Below are 20,000 nucleotides of genomic sequence, written 5' to 3'. Positions count from 1 at the left end.
TGCGCACAGCGATGGCTACGGCACACGCAGAGGGACAAACTCGTCCAGGAATATCGTTTGTAAATTCATTTCTATACCTACAGTACACAAGTGTGAAATGTGTGCAATTTTTGCTTACTAAACAACTTATAAAAATAAAAAAAAAAAAGGGACAACAAAAGACACGTAATCATTATAATTTAAGGGTTATATATTTATTTATTTATTTATTTTATACACGCTCTCACAGCAGGGGTCCAGGACTGAGTAAATGCGTTCATGAGCGAGAGGTCAGAGACAGTTAGACGTGTAGGTACGTAAACTGACGTAATGGAGCATGGTCCAGGAGTTAAGAGAGGAGTTCAACCCTCTGGTCGGTTTGACGAGAGATCACGCGTCCTTCACTCGTGACTCTCGTATCCGTCAGGAAGAGCGTTGACGTGGGAGTTGTGGAAGAGCGTCATTGTTCCCGTCGCCCCACGGGAAACGCTGCGGAGGAGGAAAATCAGAAATAAACTCATTACAGAGGAGATACATGAACACGAGCGAGACAGATCACACTCCACACTAACACATTTTACTTTTCCTCGGGAAAGTAACCTGAACTGGAAGCGTGAAGCCCAAAACAAACTTTACATCTCGTAGAATAAAGCATTTACCCTGGAGTTATACTGCTGTGACGGGCGATATGATGATGTATAATATCGATACTGTGATTAATTGCGTCACTGAGAACTTTTCGGAGATATCGTACCATCTTTTTAGAATTTTTTTTAATTTTAAACAAGGAGCTGACTCTTTTTGAATCTTAATATCGTAAATATTTCTTAAAGGTTAAAAATATATCATCCTTCTCAGGGTAAATTTATCACGGAATTAACGTTTCAGTGCAACACGACTGCTTTGCTCTGCGGCCAGCGCGTTAGAAAACATCGTTTGAGCATCGTGTCTCGTCGAAACGTTCTGAAAATACCGTGACACGATCTTTCCGTCATCTCGCGTCATTCCTGGCTTTAGCCGCCGCTTCTTCAGCGCTCATCAGCTCGTTTTACTAATCGCCATCATTCCAAGTTCATCTCTGCCTTCAGTCGCTATCAGCTGAAGCTCCTGATTGGTTGGAAGCGCTGACACTGACACTGGAGACTCCTTCCATAAATGCGCAAAAAAAGTATAAACGTCGGCTTACAGAAAAACCACAGGAATGTTTTTTTTTTATTATTATTTTATTATTACGAGCCGTTACTATAGAAACCATAACGTATTAGAACTAGGGCTGGGCGATATCGGGGGGAAAAAAGGAAAGGGAAAAAAAAAAAAAACGATTTTTTTCAACTTTATGAACAATTCTTGATTACAATTTCAATTTCTTTCTGTTTTTACTTCATGAAATTTAAAAAAAAAATTGCATCATTTTTCAAAGTTCTTTGTTTTTTTTTTTTTGGGGAAAACGTAAATGTGCAAAAATAGTAACAGCTCCATCTACAGCAAACACTAGTTCTTTTAATTAAATAATATTTAAAAAAAGAATATTTAAAGAAAAAAAGTGTTTGCACTATTTGCTATCGATGACAAACAAAACCTCTTGCACTCTTTTGCACACTGCGTCCTCTAAAAGCTGCTAAACATTTACACAGTTTTACATACAACATCTATATTCTGCTTTATTTATTATATTCTGCTTTTATTATGCATCACAGCTGCACATTTCACTACATTAATACGTCACATTTATGTGACAAATAAAGAACCTCGACTCTGTTCCTATTTTTGCGCGACGTCGTGAACTCTTCTCCATCGACACAGTAAACGAGCTCCGTCTCTTTCGGAGAAGTTAACTCGGGTTTTTCTTCTCAACTCCGAGATCTTTCCCCGTTTACGGAGTGACGTCACATCAGCGTGGCGGCTCACAGCGTCAGAAATAAACAAAGCAAAACTTCCTTCCTTTAAATGAGTTTTATGTATAAATACACACACACACACACACACACACTGTATATACAGGGATCAGCTTTAGGCGAATCAACACAGAGATAAATTCGTTTATTAAATCTAAATCTCTGACTCTACAGTTTACTGTTTAAGAAAGAAATCATACGTCGCTGATCCCAGCGAGCTGCTCAGCTTCTTACCAACGAAATACGAACACGAGCGCGTCACAGTTTTCCCACTTCGTCTGCCGAGATCGAAAACAACGTAATTCCGACTGCGTAGGATGTAACCCAGCGTTATAAACTTTTATTTTATATAAACTTGTTCATCCGACTTTTCAAACCTGTAACAGTTCCACATCCCTGAAGTGATATTTGAACGTTTTTGTGCTACGAGATCAGTCCTCGCGAAGTACTGCCGGTTTATCCTGCCGTTTTTTTTTTTTTTTTTTTTTTTTTTAAGGTGTTTATCAGGTTATGAAGGTTGTTTTTTTTGGTTTAAACTTTTAAATAGCACTTGTGTGTGCTTTAATTAAAAAAAATTAAACATTATATATATATATATAAAAACTTGTACAATGTCAATTAGAACATTTTGAAAATCGGGTTAAAACATTAGTTCGAATTAGCCGAGAAAATCACTAATTAGAACGAGCGCTTTAATATAAACCTGCGCTACTGTCAGAGCTGCTGTTATAGAAAACTAAAACTATAACACCTTCTGACCAATCAGGACGCAGAACTCAACAGCACTGTGGTGTAAACGGAGATGACGACAGAGCCAGGTGACTTTTCGTACTATTTCTGGAGAGAGAGTGTGTGTGTGTATATCGTGTGTGTGTGTGTGTGTGTGTATATATCATGTGTGTGTGTGTGTATATATCATGTGTGTGTGTATATATCATGTGTGTGTATCATGTGCGTGTGTATACCGTGTGTGTGTGTGTGTGTGTGTGTGTGTGTGTGTGTGTGTGTATATATCATGTGTGTGTGTGTGTGTGTGTGTGTATATATCATGTGTGTGTATATATCATGTGTGTGTATCATGTGCGTGTGTATACCGTGTGTGTGTGTGTGTGTGTATATATATCGTGTGTGTGTCATGTGACTTTTCTTTTCTGTCTGTTCTGTTTAATCACCTTGCTGCGGATGCGCAGGTGTGTGTAGGGGACGAACTCGGGCTGGTCGTGGCTGTGGTGCTGAGCCTTCAGGAACGTGTTCAGCATACACACTCCCACTCCCGGCAGAGCCACCAGGAACGACAGCAGCTTCCAGGTCTTCACTGGGAGACATTAGGAGAAGATCAGAGAGCGCGTCAGTGTGACCCACATCACCTTTACACCTCTCACTCTACTGCTTACAACACAGATAATAATAATAATAATAATAATAATAATATAAAATAATCAATAATATAAAATACATCACATAAACATATCTATATCTATATCTATATATATATATATATATATATCTCATATATACGTTATTTATAGCAAACAGACTACTTAATTACCAAAAAAGAGTAAAGTCTAACATTATATAAGTTAAGACAACTCATACAGCTGTCCATTATATATATATATATTTTATAAAACTGCTGCTGCACGCGCTTTTAACAGCCTATTAAACTAGCATGCTAGCATACACTAACTATAACTACTTAATAAAAACATTTAAATATAAGACATGATTTATTCTCTAAAGTGTATAAAAATACAACAAAATCATGTTCTGTGTAAAATTACAGACAAAATGAGGAGAGCAGTTAGCTAACATGAAGATTAGCATTAGCATTAGCTTTAGGTCCAACAAGGTCACTTTGTACAGAACAGAATTAAGAGTTAAGGCATTAATTTTTCTATAAAAAGTATTTTTTAAAAAGAAAATAAAAAACTGTTTATTAAAGTTACCCCCTTGCTCTCCGTGAGCCGCCGCGGCTGAAAGCTGCCGTGTCTGAGCCGCAAAAGCGGAGCGCATCACAGCCTGAGAGAAACGTCCCAACGCCGCCATTTTGCTTCACCACGAATGATACACCGGAAAACGGAAGCGGAATTTGCTTTAACAACGCGCGGTGTGGTTTATAACATGTGCTTTACCTACCCGTTTTCAGTCAGGGCTCCGTGCCCTTCGCTCTGAGTGGCTACAAGGATCAAAGCGCGCGCAGGGATTGGATAACGCCTTACGCACGCGCGGGGATTGTTCTGTATTAGCCAATCGGAGCGGAGGAGAAAGGCGGGACTTATCTAAATATAGGTGTATATATATATATATATATACATATATATACATATATATACAATATATACACAATATATAAATATTAAATATTGTAAAGGATTAAAAAAACTTAAAAAAATAAAAAATTCTAAAATGCTTATAGCAAGTAAGTTTACGCACTTATGCACTGTTTTATTTCGTATTGTATCCAATTTTTGTATTGTATTATTATTTATTACTTCATTTTTATTTATAAATAAATAAATAAATAAATAAGAATCTGGCCACAAATGAGACATTACTTCCATTTTTTTAAACTTACTTGTTGTTGAAATTGTTTAATAAAATAATACATAAAATCAGAACAAGTGAGTCATTTCATTTGGATTTTTTATATTTAAATACAATTCCTATTTTTTATTTTTATTTTTTTGTATACAAATCGTTTGTAATATAATGACATTTATTTCCTCAGTCCTGCACATTTCCTTCTGAAATGAGACAGACAGGTCTCTCTCTCTCTCTCTCTCTCTCTCTCTCTCTCTCTCTCTCTCTCTCTCTCTGGAGAAAGTAAGTCACTTGCTAGTGTCTAGTTTTGTTTCCTGTTTATTGCTAAAGTTCTGTGCAGCTCAGTAAAAAAAAACAAAAAACATCAGTCCCGTCATTCTTTGGGTCTCATTTGTATTTTTTGTCCTGTTATTGTTACTTTATTTATTTACTTATCAACAATCTCTAATGTACTTTGACCCAAAGTGTTTTGGAATCCCAATAAAAGCCCCTTTCTAAACCCACTCTGCACTATAGGGATATATTATTTACTGTACACAAACTCACACATAAAACAGCAGGAATATTAATGTTTTATTCCTAAAACACGAAACATTAAACCTGACATGAAGTATCAGGCTTTTTTTCTGGACAGATGATCAGATGAAGGTCTGGAGTGTTTGTAAATCTAGAAATTCTGCATTCTGTGTTGATCTACAGGTTAATATTCAACACGCCTGAGCTGTCCACATTAAAGCTCGGTGTTCAGTGCAGTTACTGACCTTCACATCGTAAACACGCCGTGATTTCTGGAGATTTCTCTGTCCATTTTTTGCTGATTAAAGAAGGTGAAGAAGCTCAGAGACACTTTCCCGTGCCGCCGTGAACTGGTGAGAATTTCAGATTCCCTGATGATCAATTTCTTTTACAATACACACTGATAAACAATTTTATGTAATAATAATAATAATAATAATAATAATAAAAGATTTATTATAAATTGCTTTAAACATTTTGGTATCTACAGTAAAGATTCTAAATAAAAGCACATTAACTCGACCTTAATAAAATAACGATGATGGATATTAGTGATTATAATCAACATTAACAGCTGAGACCTAATAAAGTAAATCTAAAATGTGTTTTTAATTTAAATTATCTATAATAATAAATAATAAATATTAAATAAATAATAATGAAGAATAAATAAGTCCAACTTACCCCAAACACAGACCTAAATCTTTAAATAATATGTAAATTAGCATAATAAAAATAAAACGATAGTGTTAAATATTAGCAATATCCTACTTTATCTGATTATTAATAATTAATAATATCAGAGCACTGCTGAGTTCTGCATTCTGATTGGTCAGAAGGTGTTGATTAATTCTCTATAACAGCAGCTCTGACAGTAGTGCAGGTTTATATTATAATACGTTATGGTTTCTATAGCAACGGTTCATTCACAGGGACGTGTACAGCGAACGCTCTGCTGCTAATAAACCGATTAAAAAAGTGTAAAATCGTTGATGTGGTGATGTTTTCTTAAAGTAAAGAGAAATGTGTTTATGTAACATGTATGGAAGGAGTCTCCAGTGTCAGCGCTTTGTAACAGTCAGAGGTAAAGCTGTAAGTTTAAGTTTTCTGACTTCTTCAGGACAGAGGAGTTTACGCTTCTTTGCGGTTTCTCACTAACATGATGTAACAAACTGCGTTTTTTTTGTCTTATTAACTTCAAGAGTGTAAGTGAGAACGGGAACTAAACTGTTTCGTGAAAGTTAAATGTAACTACAAACAGATAAAAAGTAAGTTTCTTTTTAAACATTTTCATTCAGTTTTCTTTTTTTTTTAAATATTTCTACTCTGTCTTCCAGGTTTTCATTTTTATTTTCTAGTATTAAGTTTTTAGTTAATCGTTAGCTGTGATATAAGGGGAATAAAGAACTTGGGGACGTGCCGTTGTTGGAAAATAATCAACTTTTTACAAAATTTTATCGCAACAGCACAGTGTTTATTACTTATTGATATTAATATCTGTCTCATGTGCATCCTTTTGGTGGCTGTACAGGAATGGAGTCGATGCAGTACGACCGTTTCACCGCGTCAGAGTCAGAAAGCGCTGAGCGTTATCATAACGACGTTCCTTCATACACACCGAGTGAGTGACGACTTCATTTCCCACCAACACGCCTCTATTTCGGGTTTATTTCCACCAGCCAGTCGACACACATGCTAGCTAGAAGCTAGAGCTAGCCTTTTTATGACAACTTCATCACAATTTAGTGCTTAGCATAAAATAACGGCTTAGCTACATAATACAATAGTTTATAGCTAGCTAATCCTAGCTAAACTTAATTCTAGCTGATTACCTACAATGCTAGCAGGCTTGGCTAGTACTTTTTGCCAGATAACTACTGCTAGAAGGATAACTTTAATATCAGCTATTATTTAACGAGAGGTAGTTGGTTAGTTAGCTAACAGCGCAGTACTGTGTTTATAAAGCTGGTTAAGTTTAGCTAATTTTGTAAATAACACCAATATTTAATGTATTTATAACCAGTATCTTAAGCAAAGCACATAAATGCTAATTAAAAACTTGTATTTTTCCAAACACGTGTCATGCTAATTAAACGCATTGTTCTATGCTAAACATATTTTAAGGTAATTAAACCCAGTATTTTATGCTAATCACATGTTATGCTAGTAAAAATTATTTTATGCTAAGCATGTGATGCTTTATAATCCCTGTATTTCATGCTAAACACATTATATATATATATATATTTTTTATATATAAATCACATATTTTATGCTAGGTACATATAGAGCTAGTTTGTTTACTATAATGGTCATTTTTGACTTAGCTGGTTTATTAAAATTGTAGTTTATGGAATGTTTTATGCCTCTTTTTTATGATTCGACTCTGATTTAGAAAAAGTGACGTCTCTCATGACAATAAGACATTAGAATATTGATTTGTGATCGTTTTAAATCTAATCTCGCTATAGATTTACAGAAATCTGGACTGGAATTTATAGGAGTTTAATAACTAGCTGTTTTTTTTTCTGTTTCAGACCGACAGAACCGTCGGATTTACATCATGTTTGGCGTGCTCACTGTGTTCCTGCTCCTGCTGACTCTCACAGTGGGAATTAAAAGTACATCACACAGAATTTCACTCTTTAAAACTGACATGAAATTCCTCTTTCTAGTTAAAATGTAACTGAAAGAAAATAACGAATCTATTGAAATGTTTAATGATGCACTTTTCTCAGTGTGGTGCTGGTGAAACGCCAACGCAGGACATTTTTAAAAGTTTTATTTGTCCTCAAACACAAAATAATAATAATAATTAAATTTATTTTATGCCTTTATCTGAAGTCATGTACAGTATGATAACAGTTTTATACAGCACTGTGTAAAAGTCTTGGCACCCATAGTTTTTTTTTAGTACAAACTTTGTTATAGATGTTTATTTTCTGGCTTCTACATTATTGATTCAGTACAAAAACATTTTAGATTCCAAACATTAGTTTTCCAGCACAAAATGAAATGCTCCAGAAAAATGTTTGTATGTCAGTAAAGAAAGCAGCAGATTCCATAAGAGACACTTTTCAGATAAAAACATAATGAAGGCTGCTGGGTTTCGCTGCAGAAATAAGAAGCGAGTCGACAGTCAAAGTCTCCAGAAGAACTGTGGCTGCTTCTGCAAGATGCTCAGTAACACTTCCAGCTCATTTCCTTATAAAACTGCACACACTGCACCTCAGATACTGCTTTATTTATTTAAAGCGAAGGATCGTCACATTAAATACTGACTTTGTTTCACTTATTACTGTTTACTGCTCTTTATAGGATTTTTTAAAATGTAGAAACATTTAATTTCATTATTTTTGAAGGCGTCTTTACTCTACAGCATTTCTTTACATGTGTCTAAGACTTTTACACAGAACTGTAGTTATTTCTGTAATTAAATCACAGAGGTTGGTTACTATAAAAATAAAGCTGTAGTGTGATATGTGTTTTTTTTTTTTTTTTTTATATATATAAAAGTCACTCAGGTGAACCAGCAGGTGTCGGACATTGTCTCCTCGCTGCAGACAGTCAGAACTTCGATTACTTCTGCTCAGACAGGTGAACACGATCATCACACTTTCCTTCTTAGTACTTTTTTAAAAATTATTTTCCCCTGATTTTCTCCGCAATTTAGTCTCGGCCAATTCCCACCCATCAGGCAGCTCTCTGCTATCACACGACAGCCAGCGAAGGCTGTCACGCTCTTCCTCCGAGGCTTGTAAAGCCAGCTGGCTGCAACCTTTTGAAATTGCTGCTCGTGCAACATCACGCGACGGCGTAACACACTCTGCGGAAAGCGCTATCTCCACCCACTTCTGCGTCCATGAGCTCACAGACGCCCATGATTGGCTAGTGATGCTGTGATTGATAGAGGAGAGAGAGTAAGCTCCTCCCTCTCTGAGAGGTAGATCTAATGCAAAGCAGAAACAAAGCTAACTAGTTAAACACAAATTAAATATCATGTATGTCTTTACATAAAGTTTACAGAACGTTTGATACCACGCGAGTGCAGCAGAGCTTTACGCTGAAACGAACAGCATGCGTTAAGGCGAGGTTCCCAATTTTCACGCACCATCATTATACTCTAGGTCTGTTTATGATTGTTTATGTCTCTACAATGATAATGCTCTCTCTTGCAGTTTATAGTTCGCATCAGGAAGCTGCAGTGCCACTACCAGTAAGAGGTAAGGCTGCGTTTGTCTGGATGTCAATCAATCATTCAATCTCTGTCTCTTCCTTCACCTCTGATGTTGGTGCACTCATATAAAAAGTGTTTGTGCAGGTTCCTGTGAGAATGACTGGGTCTTTTACAAAAATAAGTGTTATTACACGTCTACTCAGAGGCTGAACTGGCATGACGCAGAGAAGAACTGCATCTGGCAAAGGGGTCACCTGCTGGTGGTGAACGACCGTGAAGAGATGGTAAACCCTAAACACTGACCCCTAACTCCTACTACTAATGTGCTGCACTGATGAGGGAAATGCAGAATAATAATAATAATAATAATAATAATAATAATAATGTCTCTCTCTGTCTCTCTTTGCCTATCTTTTTTCAGGAGTACATATCTCAGCTGGCTGATGAACGTCTGAATTATTGGATAGGTCTGGTTGAGAGAGAGGGTGAGGGAAACTGGAGCTGGGTCGATGGAACAGACTTTAAATCCACTGAGCAGTAAGCATTCAAACGTAACATCAAATCCTGACACCTTACCCATAACCTCAAATCCTGAGTCTATAACCATAACCTCAAATCCTGACCCCGTAATCATAATCTCAAATCTTGAACCTGTTATTATAATCTCAAATCCTGACTCCTTAACCACAACCTCATATCTTGACCTTTTATCCATAACCTCAAATCCTGACCCCTTAACGACAACCTCAAATCCTGAAACTATAACCATAACCTCAAATCCTGACCCCTTAACGACAACCTCAAATCCTGAAACTATAACCATAACCTCAAATCCTGACCCCTTAACGACAACCTCAAATCCTGACCCCTTATCCATAACCTCAAATCCTGACCCCTTAACGACAACCTCAAATCCTGACCCCTTATCCATAACCTCAAATCCTGACCCCTTATCCATAACCTCAAATCCTGACCCCTTATCCATAACCTCAAATCCTGACCCCTTAACCACGACCTCAAATCCTGACCCCTTAACCACGACCTCAAATCCTGACCCCTTAACCACAACCTCATATCTTGACCCTTTATCCATAACCTCAAATCCTGAAACTATAACCACGACCTCAAATCCTGAAACTATAACCATAACCTCAAATCCTGACCCCTTAACATTGACCCCGAATCTTGACCATTTTATCTGACCCAAAACTTGACTCCTTAACCATTACCTCAAATCCTGACCCCGTAATCATAATCTCAAATCTTGAACCTGTTACCATTGTCTCCAATCCTGACCCCTTATCTGTAGCCCTCAAATCCTCACCCTTTAAACATGCCCTTGAATCCTGGCTTCTAAACCATGATCTCAAATCTCACACTTAAACATAAACATTGATAGATGTTTGTCTGCGTATGTGTGTTTATGTGTTTGTTTGTGTGTGTGTGTGTTTGTTTGTGTGTGTGTGTGTGTGTGTGTGTTTGTGTAGTTTCTGGGATGATGGACAGCCGGATGATTGGGCTCGCCGTGTGAATGGAGAAGACTGCGGCCAGATTCACGCAAAATACAGGCCTTCTGACATATTAACACATAGGCTGTGGAACGATGCTGACTGTACATTAAGTTATAAATATATATGTGAGAGACCTGCATAGCACACACACACACACACACACACACACACACAAATAAAAACTGAGTTTATTGTTCTCAAAAATGAGTGCACACTCTGCGACAAAAACAAAAATACAACCTTACTTATTATCGCTACTTAATTCTAACATTATTCTGTTGTGTGGCTTAGCAATGTTAGCATAAATCATAATAAACTGAAATACTTTGAGGCTAATCACTTCTCGACTCACCCTTTACACCTGCGGTTTGAAATTTCACATTCAAAGCCAATCAGAAGGAGTTGCTCTTCTCTAATGGTGACAATCATTCAGTACAATCAGCTACAGAAATCCTCTGAGATTCAGCAATGGATAAAAGCCTCTGCACTGTTTTCTGAAGCTGGTGTCATTGTCTTACTTTGTACTTTTTTTTGCTAATATGTTTAACGCTGTGTGTGAAAAAATAAACCCATTAAACCAATGAAAAAGATGCAAATCCTTGTGATGTTTTTTTTTTAAAGACCCTGTAATGCTCACTCTTTATCAGCGAAATGATCGTAGTGAAATTACATCTGTTTCATTTTAGTGGAACTGACCTTGATGGGGTTTTTTTTTCCAGTGTGAATACATGGTTCATCTTTGGTGACATGCGTCTGAATTTTGAATTTAAATAGTCAAAATCTGAGCACTGGAATGAACAACCTGTAACCAGAAAACGAATTCTGAACACTAAACACCCTTGACAAAGTCTGACAGCAACTCCAAATAGAGCTGGTCCACTGTTCCTCACACTGTTCCTCACACTGTTCCTCCTGAATCCTACGTTACACTATCGGAGAAGTTTTCTCTCCAGGACCATGGCCCAGACCTGTTACGTGAGTTTTTTAAAATAAAATAAAGACTGAATTATATTTGGAAAGCAGTGATTAAAAATTATGGATGATCCTCTGAGGAGAAATTGCAGGATAAAATTGAAAGGATTTTATCATTTAATCACTTTACAAAATTCATGAAATACTAAATAAAACATTTAAAGTTACATTGTCTGGTTTACGTTGTGTTTGTAAGAAATAAAGTAAGGAATGGTGAAGAAAACATGACCTAATGTGACCTTATACAGTTCTTATGTTCTGATTATTGGGGTAAAAAAATGTTTTATTGAAATCAAGGTGCTGTAATATGCATAAGAATCATATTTATTAGGAGTTATATCGAGAGTAACAATGTGAAATAAAAATGTAAAAACTAACTGAGGAAACTGAGTAGTGAATTTAGTAGCGAATTTAATTTCTCTTCCATTCAATTTCTCTTCCATTCAATTTCTCTAAAAAAATCTGAAAAATGAATTAAAAAAAATATATTTATAACACAGAGAGTAGCCAGGTGATAAAAAAGGTGGTGTTTTTTTATTGCCCAGTCCTTGGGCGAGTTTTTTTTTTTGCCATATCAACATTTTCCGTCATTTCATCTGGCCTTTTCTCACTCCTCCTCCTCATCCCTCGCTCTTTTCAAGGCTTTCCAGTAGCAGAATTTTTCTCACTCTTGCTGAATCATGCGTCTGTCCTGGATTCTGCTGTTGACCACAGGTGAGTCCGTGAAGTCGACTGTTTCTCTTTATTACATCCTTATTACACCAAGGTGATGCTGAATAAATACAAACTAATTAATGGTAACTATAAAAGGATAAAAAGTATGATGTGCCGTTCATTAATAAACAACATTGTAATAGTTGAGAATAGTTTCTGTGCTATAAGAGGAATCTATAAGAGGAATAAAGCACTTCAGAAAGTGCTGTTATTGGACAATAACCTTTAAGGTGGTAACAGTGACTCTGCTTCATCACACCACACTGTTACTCACACAGTGTTAATAAAGACTGTTATAAGCGTTGTAACTTTGATGTTGCTTGATGGTAAATTGATGTTACATTAATGATATTGAATGATATGATGTTATGTGATGTTACAGTGATGTGATGTTACATGATGATACATTGATGTGATTTTACTTGGTCTGATGTTACACTGATGTGATGTTACATGATATTATGCTACATAGATGTGATGTTTTGTGATGTGATGTTACACTGATGTTACACTGATGTTACGTGATGTTTCACTGATGTGACGTTACATTGATGTTACGTGATGTTTCACTGATGTGACGTTACATTGATGTTACGTGATGTTACACTAGTGTGATGTTACATTGATGCTACACTGATGTGATGTTACACTGATGTTACATTGATGTTACGTGTTGCGATGTTACACTGATATGATGTTACGTTGATGTTAGGTGATGCTGCGATGTTACATTGATGTTGCGTGATGTTTCCCTCCCCCGCAGTGTGTGTGGCGTGTGGTGAGTCTCCGCCTCGCGCTCTGTGGCAGTTCGGCGAAATGATCACTTGCGTGCAGCCGAATGTGAATCCGTTCATTTACAACAACTACGGCTGTTACTGCGGGTTTTCTGGATCTGGCTCCCCTAAAGACCAGATCGATCAGTACGTATTAAACATCCCCACTGTTTCCATAACAACCAATATAACGACCACCATCAGCTAGCTTTTATTTTAAAACTTTTAAACTTTTAAACTTCTAAACTTTTAAGCACAGACCTCAGCTAGCTAGCTAATGTTGGAGACGAACAAAATGGTGATGGTGGTTGTCATGGCAATGTGACAGGTGTAGATAAAGATAATGATGTAAAACAAGAGTGTATTCACACTTTTGTAATAAATGTGAGCTAGTTTAGCAGTTAGCTAACTGGCTAGTTGAATTTTGTTTTTGTTTTGTATTGCGTTGTTTGTTTAGATGCTGTGTGGTGCACGATAAGTGCTATGAGAACGCTCGGAAACTTCCAGAATGTCCAAGTATATCCGACCTGCCGTATGTCAAAGTGTACAACTTCAACTGCTCTGCTAAAACCATCACCTGTTCAGGTAAACATGTCTCACACACACACACACACACACACACACACACACACACACACACACACACACAAAATTTCTCTGGCTGGTGCATTCAGATTTTTGGATTCAATTGTGTGTGTGTGTGTTTGTTTGTGTGTGTGTGTGTATTTGTGTGTGTATGCGTGTGTGTGTTTGTGTTTGTTTGTGTGTGTGTATTTGTGTGTGTATGCGTGTGTGTGTTTGTGTTTGTTTGTGTGTTTGTGTATTTGTGTGTGTATGCGTGTGTGTATTTGTGTGTGTGTGTGTGTTTATGTGTATTTGTGTGTATTTGTGCGTGTGTGTATTTGTGTGTGTGTTTGTGTGTATTTGTGCGTGTGTGTGTTTGCGTGTGTGTGTGTGTCTCCGAAGCCTCCAATGATAAATGCCAGGCCGCAGTGTGTGACTGTGACCGAGTCGCTGCAAACTGCTTCGCTCAGCATCATCACACCTACAACTCCAACTACAAAAACCTCCTGGAAGAAGAGTGCAGGAACTGAGAGACACCAGATGCAGAGATTAAACACCACATCAACACTGTCTTCATCAACTAAACACCACACTGTGTCCATCTCAGTCAAGTAAACACCACACCGAAACCATCTGAATCCACTAAACACCACACCATCTCCATCAACTAAACACAACATTGAGAGTCATCACCTAAACACCACACCAACTCCGTCTTCATCACCTAAACACCACACATATGCTGCCTCCATCAACTAAACACTGAATCGACTCCGTCACGATCAAATAAACACCACATCAGCGCTGTCTCCATCAACTAAACACCACACAGACTCCATCTCAGTCTACTAAACACCACATCAGCGCTGTCTCCATCAACTAAACACCAGACCGACTTCATCTCCATCAACTAAACACCAACACTGTCTCCATCTCAATCCACTAAACACCACACTGTCTCCATATCAATCCACTAAACACCACACTGTCTCCATCAACTAAACACCACACAGACTCCATCTCAGTCTACTAAACACCACATCAGCGCTGTCTCCATCAACTAAACACCAGACCGACTCCATCTCCATCAACTAAACACCAGACCGACTTCATCTCCATCAACTAAACACCAACACTGTCTCCATCTGAATCCACTAAACACCACACTGTCTCCATCTGAATCCACTAAACACCACACCAACTCCGTCGTCATAACCTAAACACCACACATATGCTGCCTCCATCAAATAAACACTGAATCGACTCCGTCTTGATCAAATAAACACCACATCAGTGCTGTCTCCATCAACTAAACACCAGACCGACTTCATCTCCATCGACTAAACACCAACACTGTCTCCATCTCAATCCACTAAACACCACACAGACTCCGTCTCAATCAACTAAACACCACATCAACACTGTCTCCATCAACTAAATACCACACCGACTCGATCTCAATCCACTAAACACCACATCAGCTCTGTCTCCAGCAACTAATCACCAAATCGACTCCTTCTCCATCAGTCAAACACCAACACTGTCTCTATCAAATAAACAGGAAGTTCACAGAAAGAATAAAAAATAAAGCAACAACTCTGATGGCTGTGTTTGTTTGTGTTGATGATAGTGTGGTTTGGGACGCGCCCTTTCCTCATGGTGTTTATGTGGCCTGTATAGTGAAAATATATATATATATATATATATATATATATATATATATATATATATATATCTGGTTTGGGACACGCCCACAGTGGGTGTGTCCTGTTTAAATGAACACCGAATGCAGTTACGAAGTTTTCTGCAACAGTTTATTTATTTACTAAACAGGAAGTTTCACTTGTTCAGTACAAAATTTCACTCGTAGCCCAGACTGTATGCTAACAAACGTTACAAAAATATTTCATAAGACTTTAAATTCAGTAAAGTAAATAAATCAGCGCTGGAAAAATCTCGGAATCTTAAACACGAACATTCAGACAGAAATGCTAATCAGGCTAATCGTTTAAGGGAATGTAGCGTTAACAACAAATACTCTCACGGATTTTGGTAAATACAGCAGCTTCGTATTTTTCCGAACAAACGCTCACGACGCTGTTTCCTAGCGTTGACGATGACGCAGTTCAAGACGTAGCCACATGCGAAACGTTAGCGTGATGAAACTCATATCGGTTTGTAGAGCAGCGTAGTGACGTATTTCTTCTTGTAGCGATGAGTAGCGCTGAGGACCATCACGCCATCCTGAGGAAACAAACGACAGGAAGTTAGCTTCAACACTGACCAACGTAACCGCGCTAACCTCATATCCTAACTGCTAATTAGCTGCTAAAATTAGCGATGGCATTCTCAAACCAGAGCTAAGTACATGTGAGCCAAGTTAGCGTTTTAGCACGCTAGTCCGTGCGTCAAACAGAAACACGTGCTAACCCTCTGGAAATTAAAGTAAATTAAAACACAGGCAATTAACACGCTAGTCTGTGTGTTTGTGCTAAATTAACATGTATGCTAAATTGTTTAATACTGCACAGTGTGCTAAAACAGCTAATTAGCATGCTAATTAACATAGCCTGTATGTTAAGGTAAAAATCACAGTGAATAAAAATACAGTAATTTAAAATACAGCTAATTACAGTTACAAGCTAAGACATACTGTATGCTAATCTACTCTATGCTAAGATAACTAAAGTCACAGTGAATGAAAAGAAAGTGAATGAAAGCACAGCTAGTTAGCTAAATGTGTTAGCTAGTAAGCTAAAACACATGCTAATCTGAGTGTTAAGATAAAACGCATGCTAATCTATGCATTGTGTTAAACTTATTAGCTTATTAGCATGCTAATCTGTGTGTTAAGATAAAACACCTGCTAATCTGTGCTCTGTGTTAAACTTATTATCTTATTAGCATGCTAATCTGTGTGTTAAGATAAAAAAAACCTGATAATCTGTGCTCTGTGGTAAACCTATTAGCATGTTAGCATGCTAGTCTGTGTGTTTGGTGTGAAGTAAGCGTAAACACAGCTGGTTGTGATTAGCATTAGCGTACCTTGATGGAGAGAGCGTACAGGTGGTTGAGCATCACGTGGTTGGGTTCAGGAAGCAGAGCGGGATCACACTGCTCACACACACACACACACACACACACACACACACACACAGATACACACAGATACACACAGATACACACACAATGATGTAACGTGCTAAAATTGCGCTAAGTCGTGTTTTTATGGCGCGTGTTTGTGACTCACCGAGACGCCGGTGTCTTTATTGAGCAGCACCTGCAGCAGGTGAGGAGGCAGGATGGGAGGAGAGCGCAATCGCTCCTCCGCTCTAAACGAGTACGGGTCCTGATGGTACGGTCCGGGAGGAGACCCCGAGATGTCTGAACAACAAACACACAGACTTTTAGTTAACGACTTTAAATCGAGTCGAATAAATATAAACGCTACGATAAAAAAAAAAGCTCTGACCTTCTGACAAAAACATATTCAAAATTTTTCTTAAAAAAAATGAAATAAAAAAGAGAACGCACCTGAGACGTCGGCGCAAATCTCAGAGTCGCTATTCAGGGCGTCGAAAACCTCGAAGTCCGTCTTGCGAATCAGAACCACGTTGTTGACGATGCCGGATTTAGTGGTGACGACGGGCTGAGGATAAAATTATAATAAATATAAAAGCTATACAGAATTTATACACATTTAATGTAAAAAAAAAAAACTCGCAATGTAAAGTTAGCTATGTTAAAATGTAACGATGGCTATGTTTACGTGTAATGCTAATGTGTAAATTTAGCTAATATCAAACATCAAAATGTAAAGTTAGCCATGTTAATGCGTAACTTTAAAACGTAAAGTTAGCTATGTTAACATGTAATGTTATGATGTAAAGTTAGCTATGTTAATGTGTAACATTAAAATGTAAAATTAGCTATTTCAACTTGTAACATCAAAACGTAAATTTAACTAAGTTAATTTGTAACGTTAAAATGTAAAGTTAGCTATGCTAACATGTAATGTTATGATGTAAAGTTAGCTGCGTTAATGTGTAACATTAAAATGTAAAGGTAGTTAAGTTAATGTGAAACTTTAAAACAAAGTTAGCTATGTTAACGTGAAACTTTAAAACGTAAAGTTAGCTATGTTAATGTGAAACTTTAAAACGTAAAGTTAGCTATGTTAATGTGTAACTTTAAAACGTAAAGTTAGCCATGTTAATGCGTAACTTTAAAACGTAAAGTTAGCTATGTTAACATGTAATGTTATGATGTAAAGTTAGCTATGTTAATGTGTAACATTAAAATGTAAAATTAGCTATTTCAACTTGTAACATCAAAACGTAAATTTAACTAAGTTAATTTGTAACGTTAAAATGTAAAGTTAGCTATGCTAACATGTAATGTTATGATGTAAAGTTAGCTGCGTTACTGTGTAACATAATGTGACGTAAAGTTAGCTATGTTAATGTGTAACTAACATATAAAGATAGCTATGTTAATGTGTAACGTAATGTGACGTAAAGATAGCTATGTCGACTCGTGTGGTGAATGAATTATATAAATACAATGAAAAATGTAAACAGTTACAGTTCTAGCTAGAATTAATTTTCTTGGGGAAAAAAAACCACATTTTATGACAAACAGTCTGATGAATGTTTTTTTTGTCTGATGAATGTTTTTTTTGTCTGATGAATGTTTTTGTCGTTCCGAGACGCTGTGCATCGTTATCACCTTCTTAGGGTCTAGAGTCCAGTGTCCATCGACATGGAACTTGTACTGATGCTCTCCTTCAGGAAGGTTGATGATTCCCGTGAAATTATTGTGACTTGGAGAGAAACAGAGAGAAAATCAGTTAAAAATGATCTTAACGTAACGTCAGATTATTTCACAACGTTAGAGAACGCATTTCAAGTCGTAACTCTACGATTCGGATTTAAATTTTACGCTTTGAAAAAATCTTTTACTCGTTTTTGTGGTTGAATGAAATCAAACTGAATTCGTAGTTATTCATTTTAATTTTATGTAAATCTTTGTAATTGTAATTATATTAAAATATATTAAAATAATTCAAATATTACAAATATATATTAAAATTAAAACAATCCTGTTCAAGAAAAATTCAAATTCAACTGTTCTCATTTCAGCCAATCAGCAGCCAGGAAATAACCCCCACCCCCCTCCTTTTAATAATGGGTTTAAATTTGATTTTAAATATAAAATTTGTGGACTTAATCGTTTAAAAGTGTCTGAATTAAATTAAATTAACCTAGCTAGCATGCTAAATATTTTGCTACCTAGCTAGCATTCTAAATGTTTTGACACCGAGCTAGCATGCTAAATATTTTGACACCGAGCTAGCATGCTGATTAGCCAGTAACACTAGCTGTCCTGTAATACGTGCAGTAAAACTAATTTACGGACATATAATTAAAGTATTTTATATATTGTGATAATTATGTGGTTTGGTTCCTAGCTAGCTGGTTTCGTTTCTATAGCAACAGCTCGTTCACAGGGAGGGGAAGTGAGTCGACGTGTCTTACCTCTTGTTCAGAGGGATTTTCGTGGCCCAGTTATTAAAGGAGCCGGAGAGATAGACGTCCCTCGCTGGACCGGACCATTCAAACACGGTGGGGTGTTCAACTGAACACTTATTCCCCGACTGAACATCCTTCTGCCACGCCAAGAACTCCTGAACACAGCACAGAGAGAGAGAGAGAGAGAGAGAGCGAGAGAGCGAGAGAGAGAGAGAGAGAGAGAGAAAGCAAGAGAGAGAGAGAGAGCGAGAGAGAGAGAGCGAGAGAGAAAGCGAGAGAGAGAGAGAGAGAGAGAGAGAGAGAGAGACAGAGAGATAAATATTTCTGTGTATAAATAGATGTATATTTATAAGCGCATCTTTTAAAACACCTCAGATCTCATTTCATCTGTCTGTGTTTCACCTTCGCATCGTCCTGGAACAGATCCGAATCGTCAGTCAGGAGGATTTTTGCGTCTTTCCCGCCGCGGCTCCTCTGACTTTTCTCGCCTTGTGCACTTCTCTCACTGCTGGCGTTTCCCATGATCCTCCTGAACACAGTAACACCTGCAGTGGAGGGATACAGACTGAACACCACATCACCATATCAGTGTGTGTTTACAGAATAATGCAGACGTACAGCACTGTGCTAGAGTCTCAGGCACATGTAAAGAAATGCTGTAGAACAAAGACGCCTTTTACGCCTTAGACATAACGAAATTAAATGTTTCTACATTAAAAAAATCCTATAAAGAGCAGTAAACAGTAATAAATGAAACAAAGTCAGTATTTAATGTGACGATCCTTCACTTTAAATAAATAAAGCAGTATCTGAGGTGCAGTGTGTGC

The 20,000-nt window shown here is 37.2% G+C and overlaps 4 protein-coding genes and 1 long non-coding RNA gene across 7 annotated transcripts in view; 2 read left to right on the top strand and 3 right to left on the bottom strand.

Annotated features, from left to right (window-relative positions):
• The window catches only part of LOC128318689 (uncharacterized), a 1,622-nt gene extending 1,579 nt beyond the window's left edge, over nt 1-43 (bottom strand). The window contains exon 1 of the long non-coding RNA XR_008302139.1: nt 1-43. This exon is cut by the window's left edge and continues 317 nt beyond it. This is a non-coding gene — a long non-coding RNA (uncharacterized LOC128318689).
• A 129-nt stretch (nt 44-172) lies between these two features.
• LOC113546087 (cytochrome c oxidase subunit 6A, mitochondrial) lies at nt 173-3,977 on the bottom strand. Its single transcript, XM_026945800.3, is given in 4 exon segments — nt 173-449; nt 451-468; nt 3,047-3,189; nt 3,821-3,977. Coding segments are annotated over 4 exon segments (330 nt in total). The 5' UTR covers nt 3,921-3,977; the 3' UTR covers nt 173-380.
• Nucleotides 3,978-5,117: 1,140 nt separating this feature from the next.
• LOC113546116 (hepatic lectin-like) lies at nt 5,118-10,787 on the top strand. Its single transcript, XM_026945849.3, has 8 exons — nt 5,118-5,284; nt 6,463-6,552; nt 7,469-7,552; nt 8,448-8,528; nt 9,110-9,154; nt 9,253-9,392; nt 9,530-9,645; nt 10,596-10,787. The coding sequence occupies exons 2-8, from the start codon at nt 6,465-6,467 to the stop codon at nt 10,759-10,761; spliced, it is 720 nt and encodes a 239-aa protein (XP_026801650.3). The 5' UTR covers nt 5,118-5,284; nt 6,463-6,464; the 3' UTR covers nt 10,762-10,787.
• A 1,394-nt stretch (nt 10,788-12,181) lies between these two features.
• On the top strand, nt 12,182-15,244 carry pla2g1b (phospholipase A2, group IB (pancreas)). The gene is made up of 4 exons (XM_026945840.3): nt 12,182-12,305; nt 13,069-13,225; nt 13,536-13,663; nt 14,045-15,244. The coding sequence occupies exons 1-4, from the start codon at nt 12,272-12,274 to the stop codon at nt 14,170-14,172; spliced, it is 447 nt and encodes a 148-aa protein (XP_026801641.1). The 5' UTR covers nt 12,182-12,271; the 3' UTR covers nt 14,173-15,244.
• Nucleotides 15,245-15,442: 198 nt separating this feature from the next.
• The window catches only part of prkab1b (protein kinase, AMP-activated, beta 1 non-catalytic subunit, b), a 7,594-nt gene continuing 3,036 nt past the window's right edge, over nt 15,443-20,000 (bottom strand). For 2 of the 3 annotated variants that reach the window (XM_034306781.2, XM_034306784.2), the window contains exons 2-8: nt 19,576-19,718; nt 19,180-19,328; nt 18,371-18,464; nt 17,177-17,291; nt 16,893-17,026; nt 16,688-16,756; nt 15,443-15,886 (exon numbers count right to left, since the gene is read on the bottom strand). In XM_034306781.2, coding sequence (XP_034162672.1) covers nt 15,809-15,886; nt 16,688-16,756; nt 16,893-17,026; nt 17,177-17,291; nt 18,371-18,464; nt 19,180-19,328; nt 19,576-19,695 — 759 coding nt within the window. In that variant the 5' untranslated portion in view covers nt 19,696-19,718 and the 3' untranslated portion in view covers nt 15,443-15,808. Of the gene's footprint in view, nt 15,887-16,687; nt 16,757-16,892; nt 17,027-17,176; nt 17,292-18,370; nt 18,465-19,179; nt 19,329-19,575; nt 19,739-20,000 lie in introns of all 3 variants that reach the window. The other variant, XM_034306783.2, reaches the window with a different exon arrangement.

Source organism: Pangasianodon hypophthalmus, chromosome 8 (assembly GCF_027358585.1).
Source record: "Pangasianodon hypophthalmus isolate fPanHyp1 chromosome 8, fPanHyp1.pri, whole genome shotgun sequence".
Lineage (NCBI taxonomy): Eukaryota > Metazoa > Chordata > Actinopteri > Siluriformes > Pangasiidae > Pangasianodon > Pangasianodon hypophthalmus.
Note: the sequence above shows the minus strand (reverse complement) of the source record. Positions and strands in the feature narration are given on the sequence as shown.

Coding starts and splice junctions, on each gene's coding strand:
- LOC113546116 (XM_026945849.3), top strand. CDS start 6,465: ATGGAGTCGATGCAGTACGACCGTTTCACCGCGTCAGAGTCAGAAAGC. Junction 8,529..9,109: donor GATTACTTCTGCTCAGACAG/GTGAACACGATC, acceptor TCTCTCTTGCAG/TTTATAGTTCGCATCAGGAA. Junction 9,155..9,252: donor AGTGCCACTACCAGTAAGAG/GTAAGGCTGCGT, acceptor GTGTTTGTGCAG/GTTCCTGTGAGAATGACTGG.
- pla2g1b (XM_026945840.3), top strand. CDS start 12,272: ATGCGTCTGTCCTGGATTCTGCTGTTGACCACAG. Junction 12,306..13,068: donor GATTCTGCTGTTGACCACAG/GTGAGTCCGTGA, acceptor CCTCCCCCGCAG/TGTGTGTGGCGTGTGGTGAG. Junction 13,226..13,535: donor CCTAAAGACCAGATCGATCA/GTACGTATTAAA, acceptor TTGTTTGTTTAG/ATGCTGTGTGGTGCACGATA.